The following is a 13,112-nucleotide window of genomic DNA, read 5'->3' on the forward strand; positions in this document are numbered from 1 at the left end:
AATCCCTTTCAAATGGTCCAGCTGGGTATAAAGTTAAAATGAAGTTGACATGCAAAAGTTCAGTTTTGCATGGTACCCACTACAAGTAGTTCTCATTGTGTCAATTGAAATAATGTGTTGACTTTATTTGCATATTTACCCCTCACTGCTGTGTTCCCTTCTGGGACAGTGCATCTAAACCAAATAAAATATTTATTCAGTAGAATCAAGTAGATAACCACACTTCTTGCAGAGGCAGTTTTAAGGATCTTGGAATTATTACACTCATTTTGCAGCACATTTACCCCATAATTGTACTTTTTGCTGGTGATACAATCAGTGTCTGCTGAACTGTGATTTCCAGAATGACGATGCTAAACAAATGGATAATTTGCATGTAGACATTACCTTCCTGCGGGAGCACAGAATGGAATTGTATAGCCTGCTGTATAAGTCTTTAACAAGCTCCCAGCTAAGATGAAGAAAGACATTAGGCACCACTGCCAATAGAATATTTGACTGTTTTCTGGAAGAAGCCATAAATGGTTAATTATGTCATTTTATGCTCGTAAGATGCTCAGTATTCTTTTACAAAAACGGAAATGAAACTCAAATAATTTGAAAGCCCACTAAAATGCTCCATTTGTGTCACTGGCGAGCTCACTGCTCCTACTATTATAAAGCTAATTCACAGTGATGCCTTGTTTTGGAATTTATGTTTTGGAAAATGGATTACAAATGGACCACACTGTACAAATGCACTCATAAAAAAAATTGATTTGGACTGTTCCAGAGAATGAGAATGTACGTAAAAATTGGTTGCTCTGTACCACTATGTCGATGCTGAAGTTCCCTTACTTAAATTAAAAATATGTTACAGTCTGAAGTTAACATTAATTTACCTCCAAGATAGGGTTGCCCACTGCTACAAAAAAGGATAGCATCAGTCGTTGAAATTAAACTCATGGTAAAAATTATTACTCATTATTTGTAGTTCATTTGGTAGAGCAGTGGACTGTCAAATATCAAAAATGATAATTGTAGGTTGCTGTTAAATCTAGCTTGCAATAATATTTTAACTTATTTATAAAACAAATCGACTGTCCTTTCGAATGAAAACTGCTTAACAATTACAAAACTTCACCACATCAATTAGAAACAGAGTATTATTGTGTTTTTCTTGGTGTTTACATGCACTTATATTTGCAATACCTGTTCACACACACCTCATTCAAAAAGATAATTTCTAGTTATATGACCCCACACTTTTTACTTTATTAGAAACAATGTTGTTGTTTATATATGTATACTGTCCAGCTAGGATTCTTACTCTTTAAGTTTTGAAGTTTCATCATCTTACATAAAATGAAATTAAGTCTGCTTCAGACACTGACATTAGTTTACACTCGCAAACGGCACAGCCGTTAAATTTGTGTTACCTGCATGTCATACGTGCTTTATCTGTCTCTGCATCCAAAACCTCGTCGTCTTACACCTCATTGTACTGTGGGAGTGTGGTGATATCTACACTACTAGCAATGCTTTCCAAAACAGATAATTGTTTGTAAGCAAAGTACATGCATTTACCCTCAGTTGCCCTTTTTCAGGTTACGATTAATACCAAGCTATATACAATACATCCCAGCCTCGAAACAACTGCTACAATGAGTGCCTGCTAACACTTTTTTCATCTTTCATAAAAATTTATGATCCTTCCAGGGTACAAACCTGTGTTCATCTTACCCACAGTCACACACGCTATCCATTGCACCACAGAGCATGTGCATCTGGCAATGTGTCTGCTGAGCATCTTGTGTAGCAGGAATTGGCATTAAACTTTGCCAAGAATAATTTTATTGTGCTTTGGGTCATTTTTCATGACTGATAGTTGACAATTTAGATATAAGATACAGAACCATTTGCAAAAGTTCCACAGCTCCTTAACGATGTTGCAGGGAGCAGGGAAAAGAATGTCCGTCTTTCAGATATCACTGCCCGAAGTGAGTGGAGCATAAATGCATCCATTTTTGTAAGGTTTCCATTATCGGTGTTCAGAAAATTCCTTTCAGTTGTTACTTAAGAGTTGCAAATGCATTTTCCACCACTAAATAGCTAAACTATTTGCGGAAAAAATACGGAAAAATGTAGTAACAGCGGCTAAAATTCCTGTAACACACATATAGCTTCATCTTACTCCTAGTCTGTGACATCACCAGAGCTTCAGCCGATAACAGAGTGTTTTCGATCACTTGAGAAAATCTTGGTATTTAACGACTTTTAAGCTTCAATTACATAAAAATAAGAGATATTTTGTGAGAATATTGACCGTATTTGAATGTTATTATCACTCTGAATAACAGCAAACAGAACCATATTTTTAACATAAGAAAATAGCCTACTCAAAAGAAAATTAAAAGCTCATCACATTAGCCACTACTGCAAATTATCTGTTTAGATTCAAGTGTTAAAAATTCCTGTAAGTATTATATTTTAAAAAACTTTCCATTATTACAGGTGTAGGTAACTACTTTCTTTAAAAATACCAATGGATTCATGTCAACATAAAGAGATAAACAGCAGCTATTTAATAACCTGAAGAAGCAGCACTTCTTTTTTAAATGGCTACTTTTCTACTAATTCACTAGTTCTTGCTTAATTGAGGCACGCACAAATATTATTATGTTGTTCGGCTGGATTCATTCCATGTACCTGAGGATCATCCTTCATGGATCTGTGGGAGACAGTGAAGACATTAATTCATGTATCATTTTACAAGTTCAATATATGATACTGATTTTATTTCCCCAATTATTGTTGACATTCAATCTTGTGATCAGTGTAGTGTGTTTATTGTCCATTGGAGTTCAGTGTGCTAATTGTATCCAGTACTTGCAGCTGCAACGTGCATAAACTGTATTGTATATTCCAGAATGAGATTTTCACTCTGCAGCGGAGTGTGCGCTGATATGAAACTTCCTGGCAGATTAAAACTGTGTGCCGGACCGAACTCGAAGGCAAAGGTCCCATGTTCGAGTCTCGGTCCGGCACACAGTTTTAATCTGCCAGGTAGTTTCATATCAGCACACACTCCGCTGCAGAGTGAAAACCTCATTCTGGAAACATCCCCCAGGCTGTGGATAAGCCATGTCTCCGCAATATCCTTTCTTTCAGGAGTGCTAGTTCTCCAAGGTTTGCAGGAGAGCTTCTGTAAAGTTTGGAAGGTAGGAGACAAGGTACTGGCAGAAGTAAAGCTGTGAGGACGGGGCATGAGTCGTGCTTGGGTAGCTCAGTTGGTAGAGCACTTGCCCGCGAAAGGCAAAGGTCCCGAGTTCGAGTCTCGGTCCGGCACACAGTTTTAATCTGCCAGGAAGTTTTGCATTGTATATTAATTGTTCTAGTCAAATAGTTAAATTGGTGCAAAGTAAAGAGTGAAGTACCACAAATGCTCTCATGATTTTTAAAACAAAGGATAAAAATCTTGATTCTAAAGTGTGTAATTCAAAATGTGTTATTGGACATGGATGATGGAAAGTTAGAAGACAGCTTGCAAAGTTAAATAAAGTCCCTTCCTGAATAAATCTTTGGTAATTGAAACTGAAAAATAATTATCCATGATAATGGATCCAGACCTCAAAAAATTTCTTGCACCACACTCTTAGCATAATCGAAGATTTATATCAGTGGGCTGCACCCTTGATATATTTAAAATTTATGTAACTAGAAGTCCTAATTCTCAAGCTAAAATTAAATAAGTTTTTATAGATCTGGTTATAGCATTTACTATGTATCAGCTAATCAAACCACTTAAGAAAGTATAATTTATTGCCATGATATGTAAGCATTTGTTACAATAACTTAGTAGAATGGTTGTGGGAGTACAATTCTGTCATATTCTGATTTCGCTGAAAGTTTATGTGCGAACCCCAATTACTCTGAGTTTTAAGAACTGATATCATTATGTTTTCTTTTATTACAGTATTGAAGATGATGATGAAATTGAGAGAGATGTTAGCAGAGTTGGAATTGGCCAACAAAACCGAAATTGTGTAATTCAGTGAAATGTCGCTCCTATAATGTAAGTAATTCCAAATTCATTGTATGTATACTTATTGCAGTTGGTGTACAACTCTATAAAGCATTACATTTTGTTTTAATCACCTTCTCCAGATTACTTTCTTGTTAAGTGTTGTATATACTAATAGCAATACTGACAGAGAAAGTGAATTAATTTCTTTGGAGAACTAAAGCAGCCCAGCCATCCATTTTGAGGTTGCCCCTGTGCAATTTGAGGAAAATGCCAGGACGGTTTGTTCAACAAGGACATCACCTGTTTCTTTCATTTTTCTTCTCTGAATTGGCTATGTAGTGATGTATGAAATTTTACTTTTTGACATCTTGTTAATTGGTCAATAATGGAAGTGGGAGGAAGACCAGCTGTGGTTTGTTGGAAGTAACGCACATGTCATCACTTCGCTTGATTAAGGGTGTATATTGTCCCGAACCAATCGATACGTTGGGATTCTCAAACAATCCTGAAAATCTTGAACAAGATTTACCTCTACCAGAAAAATTGAAGAAGTAATGAAGACCTTTAAAAAACAGTAAGGCTAGTTGGGGAGACTGTATTATAGCAGAACTTTTGAAATGGTCTCCACCAAAAATAAAAAAATAGTTAAAATTATTAATCTTTAAGGAAATCTCAAAAATGGAAGAAAATCCAGGAGATTGCAAGGTAGTCTTGATACATTCACTACAATAAGAAAGGCAATTTACAAAACGTTAAAAATTAGAGAGATTTCTTTGCTACCAGTTGCCTGTAAAAAAAATTTCCAAGATTGTACTTAACAGAATAGAAACAATATTGGGGGATCATTTTGGTGAATATCTAGATAGTTTTAGGAATGTCAGATCATGTTCTGAACAAATATGTAATTTCGTCATTCACCACAGATTACTGAATTCAAAAGATATTGTAGTAATGTTTGTTAATTTCAAAAAGACATTTGATTGTTTTAACAGATAAATAACAGGTAAAATAATGTGAGAATTTGGTGTAAAGTCTAAATTAGCAACTCTAATCCCTCAAACACTTACAGGCACAGCATCTAAAGTGAAATTTATGGGCGAAATACCTCAGCCCTTCAGAATAAACACAATTGCATGGCAAAATGATGGCATGACCCCAATTGTTTTTAATTGTGTCAGAGAAAAAAACAGTGAGAATGGAAAGTTGAATGAATATAAAATTTCACCACTACAGTTGGGAAGATGAAACAAAAAACTGGAATAAACTCTCAGATTTGTAGGCGACTTTTTTATACTTAATGTAAATGTGACATCTTACAACACAAATTAATCTTTTAGAAGAAATAGCTAATAGGTCCGGCTTAAGAATTTCTGTAGGGAAAAAAATTTAAAAAAGGAGTAACGAGAAAAAGTAGACCATACTTTTTGGCATTTATACCAAACGCAAAACAATAGATTTTCCATAAAGATCCTCAAATATTTGTGGGATAAGATGTCAACAAGAAATTTGATCCATGAAGTACAAAAGGATTTTGAAAAAAATAATATAAAAGCTGAAGATACAGCAACCAATGAAATGTTTAAAGAAAGAGTATTGAATCTGGAAGGATTCCAAAGAAGAAGAGTGAAAGAAACTGAAGTGGTCAGAAGACACATCTGTTGTGACTCCTTCCATTAAGTGTGATACTTCATTGACATCTGTCATATTCGGAGGATTCACACTGTTGCATAGGGCCAAAACATTCTGTATGAAAGACTGTCACTCCCCCATGAAACTGTGCCCTGTTTATCATTTATTTTTATGCTAGAAGTTATTGCTTCTAGCTATCAGATGTTTTCTCCAGTTTGGCCTGGAGTTCATCCCAGCTATTGAGCTTCTCATAATTGTTCTCAAACCAGTGCTCGGTTGGAATATCTAAGTAAAAGTTCATGATATGGATATAATAGAGGGAAACATTTCACGTGGGAAAAATATATCTAAAAACAAAGATGATGTGACTTACCAAACAAAAGCGCTGGCAGGTCGATAGACACACAAACATACACACAAAATTCAAGCTTTCGCAACAAACGGTTGCTTCATCAGGAAAGAGGGAAGGAGAGGGAAAGACAAAAGGATGTGGGTTTTAAGGGAGAGGGTAAGGAGTCATTCCAATCCCGGGAGTGGAAAGACTTACCTTGAGGGGGGAAAAAAGAACAGGTATACACTCGCGCGCGCGCACACACACACATATCCATCCGCACATACACAGACACAAGCAGACATTTGTAAAGGCCAATTACAAATGCCTTTACAAATGTCTGCTTGTGTCTGTGTATGTGCAGATGAATATGTGTGTGTGTGCGTGAGTGTATACCTTTCCTTTTTTCCCCCTAAGGTAAGTCTTTCCGCTCCCAGGATTGGAATGAGTCCTTACCCTCTCACTTAAAACCCACATCCTTTCGTCTTTCCCTCTCCTGCCCTCTTTCCCTCTCCTGCCCTCTTTCCTGATGAAGCAACCTTTTGTTGCGAAAGCTTGAATTTTTTGTGTGTGTTTGTGTGTCTATCGACCTGCCAGCACTTTCATTTGGTAAGTCACATCATCTTTGTTTTTAGATATAAGTAAAAGTTCACATTTGCCAGACACTTATTGTCATCCTACCTCTTGTATTTGGCAACCCAGTCAAATCCTGTCAGACATTTCATTGAATCCTGACCATTGTCCCGGGTGACACTGTTGGATGCCTGATGTGTAACTGACTTACTACAGTGTGGAATCCATTAGTTTGTTGAAGACACAGACGTCCTTTGGAATGAGGTACTGCTTGTATTCCATTTCCTATCTGTGTACATGGTGGCTTTTACCTTGCATAATTGGAGCCACGATGATGTAAATCTCCAGCAAACTGTGTCACGTCAGAACCACGACTGAGTCTGAATACAGAATCAGTGTCACCAGTGAAGTACAACACTTGGCACTGAAAGCATGTTTACTTAGACCGCCAAGAGACAGATAGAGCTGAACTCCTGGATGGAGTGTGCTTCTATTTATACAAACATTGAGTATTTTACAATACGCAAACATTACAAACAGGAAAATTTGAGAAACTTTCAGAAATCATAAATAATAAAAGATTAGTGGTGGTTTGAACTAACAATCAGCAGCATGTCAGCCAGCGAAACGAACTGCTATGCAACGTATTAAACAAGACAGCTCATGGCAGTGTGATTCATCCGCCATTACTTGTGGATAGTCATTATCTTCATTATTAATTATGTGTATAATTCAAGAAATGAATTGGAAGAAACATTTAAAGAATTTTCTTCCGACATCATTACTGTGCCAGCTGCCATCGTAACTTACAAGTGGCATCTGCCTAACCTAAGTTTCTGATGGTATTATGAAAAGGATAGACTGTTACTGTTTACTGGAGATGTGTTGCAGACCGGCACAATAAAGGCTACTAAACAAGCAGGCTTTCGACCAAAAGGCCGTCTTATGAATTGGACAGCATATGCTCATACATTCACTCAGATATAACTCCTCTACCCCTACCCCCCTACCCCCCTACCCCTACCCCTACCCCTCTCCCCCTACCCCTCTCCCCCTACCCCTCTCCCCCTACCCCTCTCCCCCTACCCCTCTCCCCCTACCCCTCTCCCCCTACCCCTCTCCCCCTACCCCTCTCCCCCGACCCCGCTCCCCCTACTCCCCCTACCCATCCCCCGACCCTCTCCCACCCCCGACCCTCTCACCCGTCGTCACCTCAACCTCGTGCTCTCTCTCTCTCTCTCTCTCTCTCTCTCTCTCTCTCTCTCTCTCACACACACACACACACACACACACACACACACACACCATCTCTGGGAGTAAGGATGAGTTTGGGGTGGGAAGGGGGAAGGATGGCAGGGTAATGGTGAGGACAGTAAAGTGCTGCTTGTGGGAGCATACAGGGGCGATGTAGTGAAAGCGTAGGCCAGCTACCGAGTTTTAATTGTGGCACTGATTGTTGCTTTGTAAGGAAATACTATTCAATAGGGTGCCAGATGAACACAGGTGATTATTGAATTCATACCTACTGCTACTCTCCTTACAATGACAATCACTATTGTTTTTAATAATTAAGAAATAAATAAATAATCAAAAGGCATTTTATATAGAAAAAAGATAAAAAAGCGACATAAAGGTGTTCTGGTCGTTGGCCATAGCCCGTATTTGTGAGTTTTTGCTGGATTAGGCTGATTATATTATACCCACCAAGGAAAAAAAAAGTGTTAAAATTTGAATGCTGTTTTCATAATCTGTGGATAAAAGTTGATTCCAGTGTTTCTCGCCACTTCAGATATAATACTTACCTGGATTGTTAGTGTCTCCAATATCAATACTATAGGAAAAGATAGGTTTATACTTACTATAAAGAAGACATGTTAAGTTGCAGATAGGCACAATTAAGACACTTACACAAAGCTTTTGGTGATAGCCTGCATCATCAACAGGAAAAAGAGAAACACACACCACTCATACACACAAGCAAGCATACCTCATGCACACGACAACCAACAGCATCTTGGGCCGGAATACATCATCGTGTGGGATGCAAGCAGCAATCTGGATGGGGTGGGAAGGCAAATAGTAGTGTATGGTTGGGGAGAGAGACGAATGCTGTGTGGTGAATTGCGCAGGGACTAGATTGAAACAGGCACAGTGTCAGTAGGTTGTAGGCAGGGAGGTGGGAAAAAAGCAGTGAAAAGGAGAGGAGTGGGGAAAGACGGGCAGGTGCATTGGCAGAGGCTGGTAAATGAGAATGGGGAGTAAATGATAGGACAGAAGGGGTGGAAACTGTTGGTTGGAGAATGTGGGGACAGTATGTTACCATTATGTTGAGGCCAGGATAATTACGGGAGTAGAGAAGTTATTGAAAAGATAACTCCCATCTGCACAGTTCAGAAAAGCTGGTGGTGGAGGGGAGGATACAGATGGTTCACATAGTTAAGCAGCCATTGAAATTGAGCATATTATGCTTAGCTGCATGTTGTGCTACAGGGTAGTCTACTTTGCTCTTGGCCACAGTTTGGTGGCTGCTTTTCATCCTGGTGGATATCTGGTTGCTAGTCACACCAATATAAAAAGCTATGCAATGTTTGCAGCAGAGCTGGTAAATGACATGGCTACTTTCACAGGTGGCCCAGCCACTGATAGGGTAGGATAAACATGTGAAAGGGCTGGAATAGTTAGTGCTGGTTGGTTGGATTGGACAGGTCTTGCACCTGGGCCTTCCACTGGGGTATGATCATTGTAGCAATGAGTTAGGTTTTGGGAATGGCATAGGGATGGACTTAGACTTGTGGGGGTGGGGGTTGGTGAGTAATGGAACACCTTTTTAGGAGGGGTGGGAAGGATCTCCCTCATTTCAGGGCATGATAATAGGTAATCAAATGCCTGGTAAATGATAAGGTTCAGTTGTTCCAGTCTCGAGTAGTACTCGGTGACAAAGAGGGCTCGTCTTTGTGGCAAGTTCTTGGGGTTCGTGGGGGAATGGGAGGTGTGGAGCGAAATCGCACGGGAGACCTGTTTGCAGACTACTTCTGGGGAATAGTGCTTGTACATGAAGGCCTTGGTGAAACCCTCGGCATACTGAACAAGGAAGTTCTTTTCACTGTAGATATGCCATTACTTGATGGCCATGCTGTAAACGATTTTTTGGTGTAAAAGGAGTGACGGCTGTCGAAATGCAGGTGCTGTTAGTTGCACTTCCTCCCCTGCTCCTTCTACATTGTTGCTGCCATCCCACATGATAGTTACAGTCTGGTCTGAGCTGCTGGAGTTGGCAGTTACATGTGTGTGAAGTCTGCCTGCCTGTGTGCATGAATGAAGTGTTTTTCTGTTTGCCTTTGCTGATGAAGGCTGTGCTGAAAACTTTGTGTGAGTGTGTCTTAATTGTGCCCCTCTGCAACTTAACATTTTTTCTTTACAGTAAGTAGCAATCTATCTTTTCCTACAGTGTTGATATTCATATGTGGAGTTTCCATTGTTTGATTTAATGTCTTCAGTGCTTGTACATGAAGGCCTTGCAAAAAGAGATAAGACAGCAAACTTGATTATATAAAAGACAGAGAACAACATAAATTCTCCATGATGTTTGAATAGGTATACACAAAGGTCCATTTTGTTTAAAGATTTTAAAAAATACTTAATGAAGTACAGGCTTTCCCATCCAAGCAATTATCCCTTAAAGCCAGTAGTGTCTCTGCTTGTGACTAGCATAGTGATAATGGTTTTTTAGGCCAGCTGGTGCAGGAAGGCAGCATTTTATTTAAATTTCTATAGTGTAGAAGTTATTTGCTAACAATTAACGAGAGTTTCAAGAATTGTTAATATTAGAACTTTATTATGTTGGACAATGTACATGTTCCCTTAAAATAAACTTTCGTTGTGGTACACTTTGAAGCAATCTTTAATATGAAGCTCTAAAAAGCAGTCTTGTTCTTTGAGTTTCGAGCAATTCTGTTAAAAGACTCATCCTTGGAAATTAATATATGCAGCATCCTTTGCCTTTTCGTTGGCTTCATCAGCGACAATGCATTGTGCTTTAAAAATATTCAGAAGGCTACTGAATATTTCAAATGCACTACACACTGTTTTTACACAAGTACAGTTTTGTAATTCCTGTTTTCTACTGACTTGCTTTCTGCTCAACAAAAATTTTAATGGTGGGTCAGCACAGATATTCTTCAACTTAGTTGACAAAATGGAAGTTTTTAGATTTATTTGAAGTCCTTTTGTATACCTTAGCACACTAGAATCTGTAATTTTTAAACAGGTACTGTCTGTGAAGATAAAAGGTACTTGGTGTACAGGATGTAAAACAGTTTGTCCCACATGGATGTTTGCCACAGAAATCATGAATAAGCATTGACTATTTCAATGGGATTTTTGCTCTTCCTCAAAAATTTTGGTTATTGAAGGGGCATTTATTTATGCCTATCTTCCTTTACACATGGGCAGTAGTGAAATCCACATCTGTCCAGCTGTATTTATCTTTCAGATACATCTGATTGGTAAGTAATTGTGATTAGAGTGTACCAAAGACAAAAGTGTCCTTGGCCTGAATGAAATTTTACTCTACAGCAGTGAATGTGTGCTGATTTAAAAATTCCTGACAGATTGAAACTGTTGCAAGACCAAGACTTGAACCTGGGACCTTTGCCTTTCACAAAATGTGCAGGAGAACTTCTGTGAAGCTTGGAAGGTAGGAGCAAAGATAGTGGTGGAAGGAAAATTGTGAGGGCAGGTCATGATGTGTGCTTGTATAGCACAGCTGGTAGATCACTTGATCCAGGTTTGAGTTCCATTCTGGCATACACTTTTGATCTGCCAAGAAGTTTAAAAGTCCTTGTGGGATTAAGAAAGTATTGACCTTAATGTGAAAATGAAAAGGTAATATCAAATGCACAAAATGAAAGGAGGAGTTTGTTTTGTTAATTTAACCAAATGATAGGGCTTTGCATCATTTACAGGAAGAGGCCAAAGAGGTGACCTGTGGAGGATACATAATTGAATGATGAATAGAATTCCTGCACTTATAGTTGTGGTTCTTGATCCACATGCCCAGCCACTTTGATTTATAGTGTTTAAAAGGAAGGGTAGCTGAAAAAAAAATCTTGCATCTTGTGTATGATGTCCTGACAGACACAATAGTATGGGAAGTGGGTACAAGGAAAAAAGTATTGTTTGAAATAATGACTTATTATTTTTCAAAGAATGATAAAAATATTGTCTTGTTTACCAAAGTCTTTAGTGTAACAGTATGATGTAAAATATCATTATGTACATGGTAATTGTTGGAATTCCTTGTCAAGTATCAAACACTGTAGTTAAAAATTTAATTTGTGCGTATTTTCTGTTTTGTGCAAAGCTTATTCTTATTTCATTTTGTACAACTTTTCTGGCATTTGTAATTTAGTGAACAGCTGTGCTATAAACCAACATGTATTCCTTCACATTTAAACTGTGGTGTCATAAATTTTGGTGTCTTAGAAATTATTTTATCATGTGCCTATAGTGTAAAAGAGTGAGCAGGAATTTTTAATTATTTTTCTTTTTTCCAGATACAAGACTGTATATACATATATGGCTGTCATTAAAACATTGTGCTGCCAAAGATCACCATAGTCATCATCATGTCGCTGCCGTGTGCTCCTTGCTGGGTCTTGTTTTTACACTTTTTTAAAAATTGTACTCCATTATGTAATAAGAACACAAGTGTGTATATGTGCGACTGTTGTGGCTACCTAGAAATTAATTTGTGTTCTCTGTTTATGTTGTTGTTTCTTTTGGATATGTGCAGATTCTGTCTTGGCACAATCACCCAAATCACACTTTGTTTCTTGGAAATACAGAGAGATGTTGAAGTGCACAATGAGTCTGCTTGCATGTAATTGGCAGAGACTGTGATTTATTTTGTGACGCCAAAGGCTTTCCCGGCGTAATAGCTGATAATATTCTTCTCTGGTGTGCAGCCGGATCATAATGTCATCTTGACACACTATTTCAGTGGTCCAACTGGCCGCCATCTTCAGGTGAGAGTGCTGGTACACGATCTCACCGGAACTGACTACTCAGCACATGTGGCGGCCCCTATAAAGGCCGCAGAAGGCCCACAACGCGTGTGCAAGAAGGTGACATAACTGCCCTCTAGCGCAAGTAGCCTTCTGCGGCCTTTATAGGGACCGCCGCTTGCGCTGAGAAGTCAGTTCCGGTGAGATCGTGTACCAACACTCTCACCCGAAGATGGCGGCCAGTTGGACCGCTGAAATATTGTGTCAAGGTGATGTTATGATCCGGCTGCACACCTGAGAAGAATATTATGTGATTTATTTTATTTGTATGTGCTGCATCAGATTTCATGTCTAATACTTTTGGGACAGAAATGCTGGTCTGTTTGTTAATTTATGTTAGGCCTTTTCTATTTTTTAATGTTGCTGCTGCCCTGTCAGACACGTGATTTACATGGTTGTGGTTTGTCAAATACTTTCTAAAATCAACAGTCATAAAACGTAGTTAATAAAAGAGAAATGGCTTAGTTAAGGGGACAAGCAAGTCACTAGCTATCAACCATCACAGGAC

At 38.6% G+C, this 13,112-nt stretch overlaps 1 protein-coding gene across 1 annotated transcript in view; it reads left to right on the plus strand.

Moving 5' to 3' along the window:
* The window catches only part of LOC126190757 (EH domain-binding protein 1), a 205,896-nt gene extending 193,249 nt beyond the window's left edge, over window positions 1-12,647 (plus strand). Inside the window, 2 exon segments of the mRNA XM_049931272.1 lie at window positions 3,956-4,054; window positions 12,095-12,647. Of these exon segments, the coding sequence (XP_049787229.1) occupies window positions 3,956-4,037 (82 nt within the window). The 3' untranslated portion in view covers window positions 4,038-4,054; window positions 12,095-12,647.
* The last annotated feature ends 465 nt before the right edge of the window (window positions 12,648-13,112 follow it).

Source organism: Schistocerca cancellata, chromosome 6, assembly GCF_023864275.1.
Source record: "Schistocerca cancellata isolate TAMUIC-IGC-003103 chromosome 6, iqSchCanc2.1, whole genome shotgun sequence".
Classification (NCBI taxonomy): Eukaryota; Metazoa; Arthropoda; class Insecta; order Orthoptera; family Acrididae; genus Schistocerca; species Schistocerca cancellata.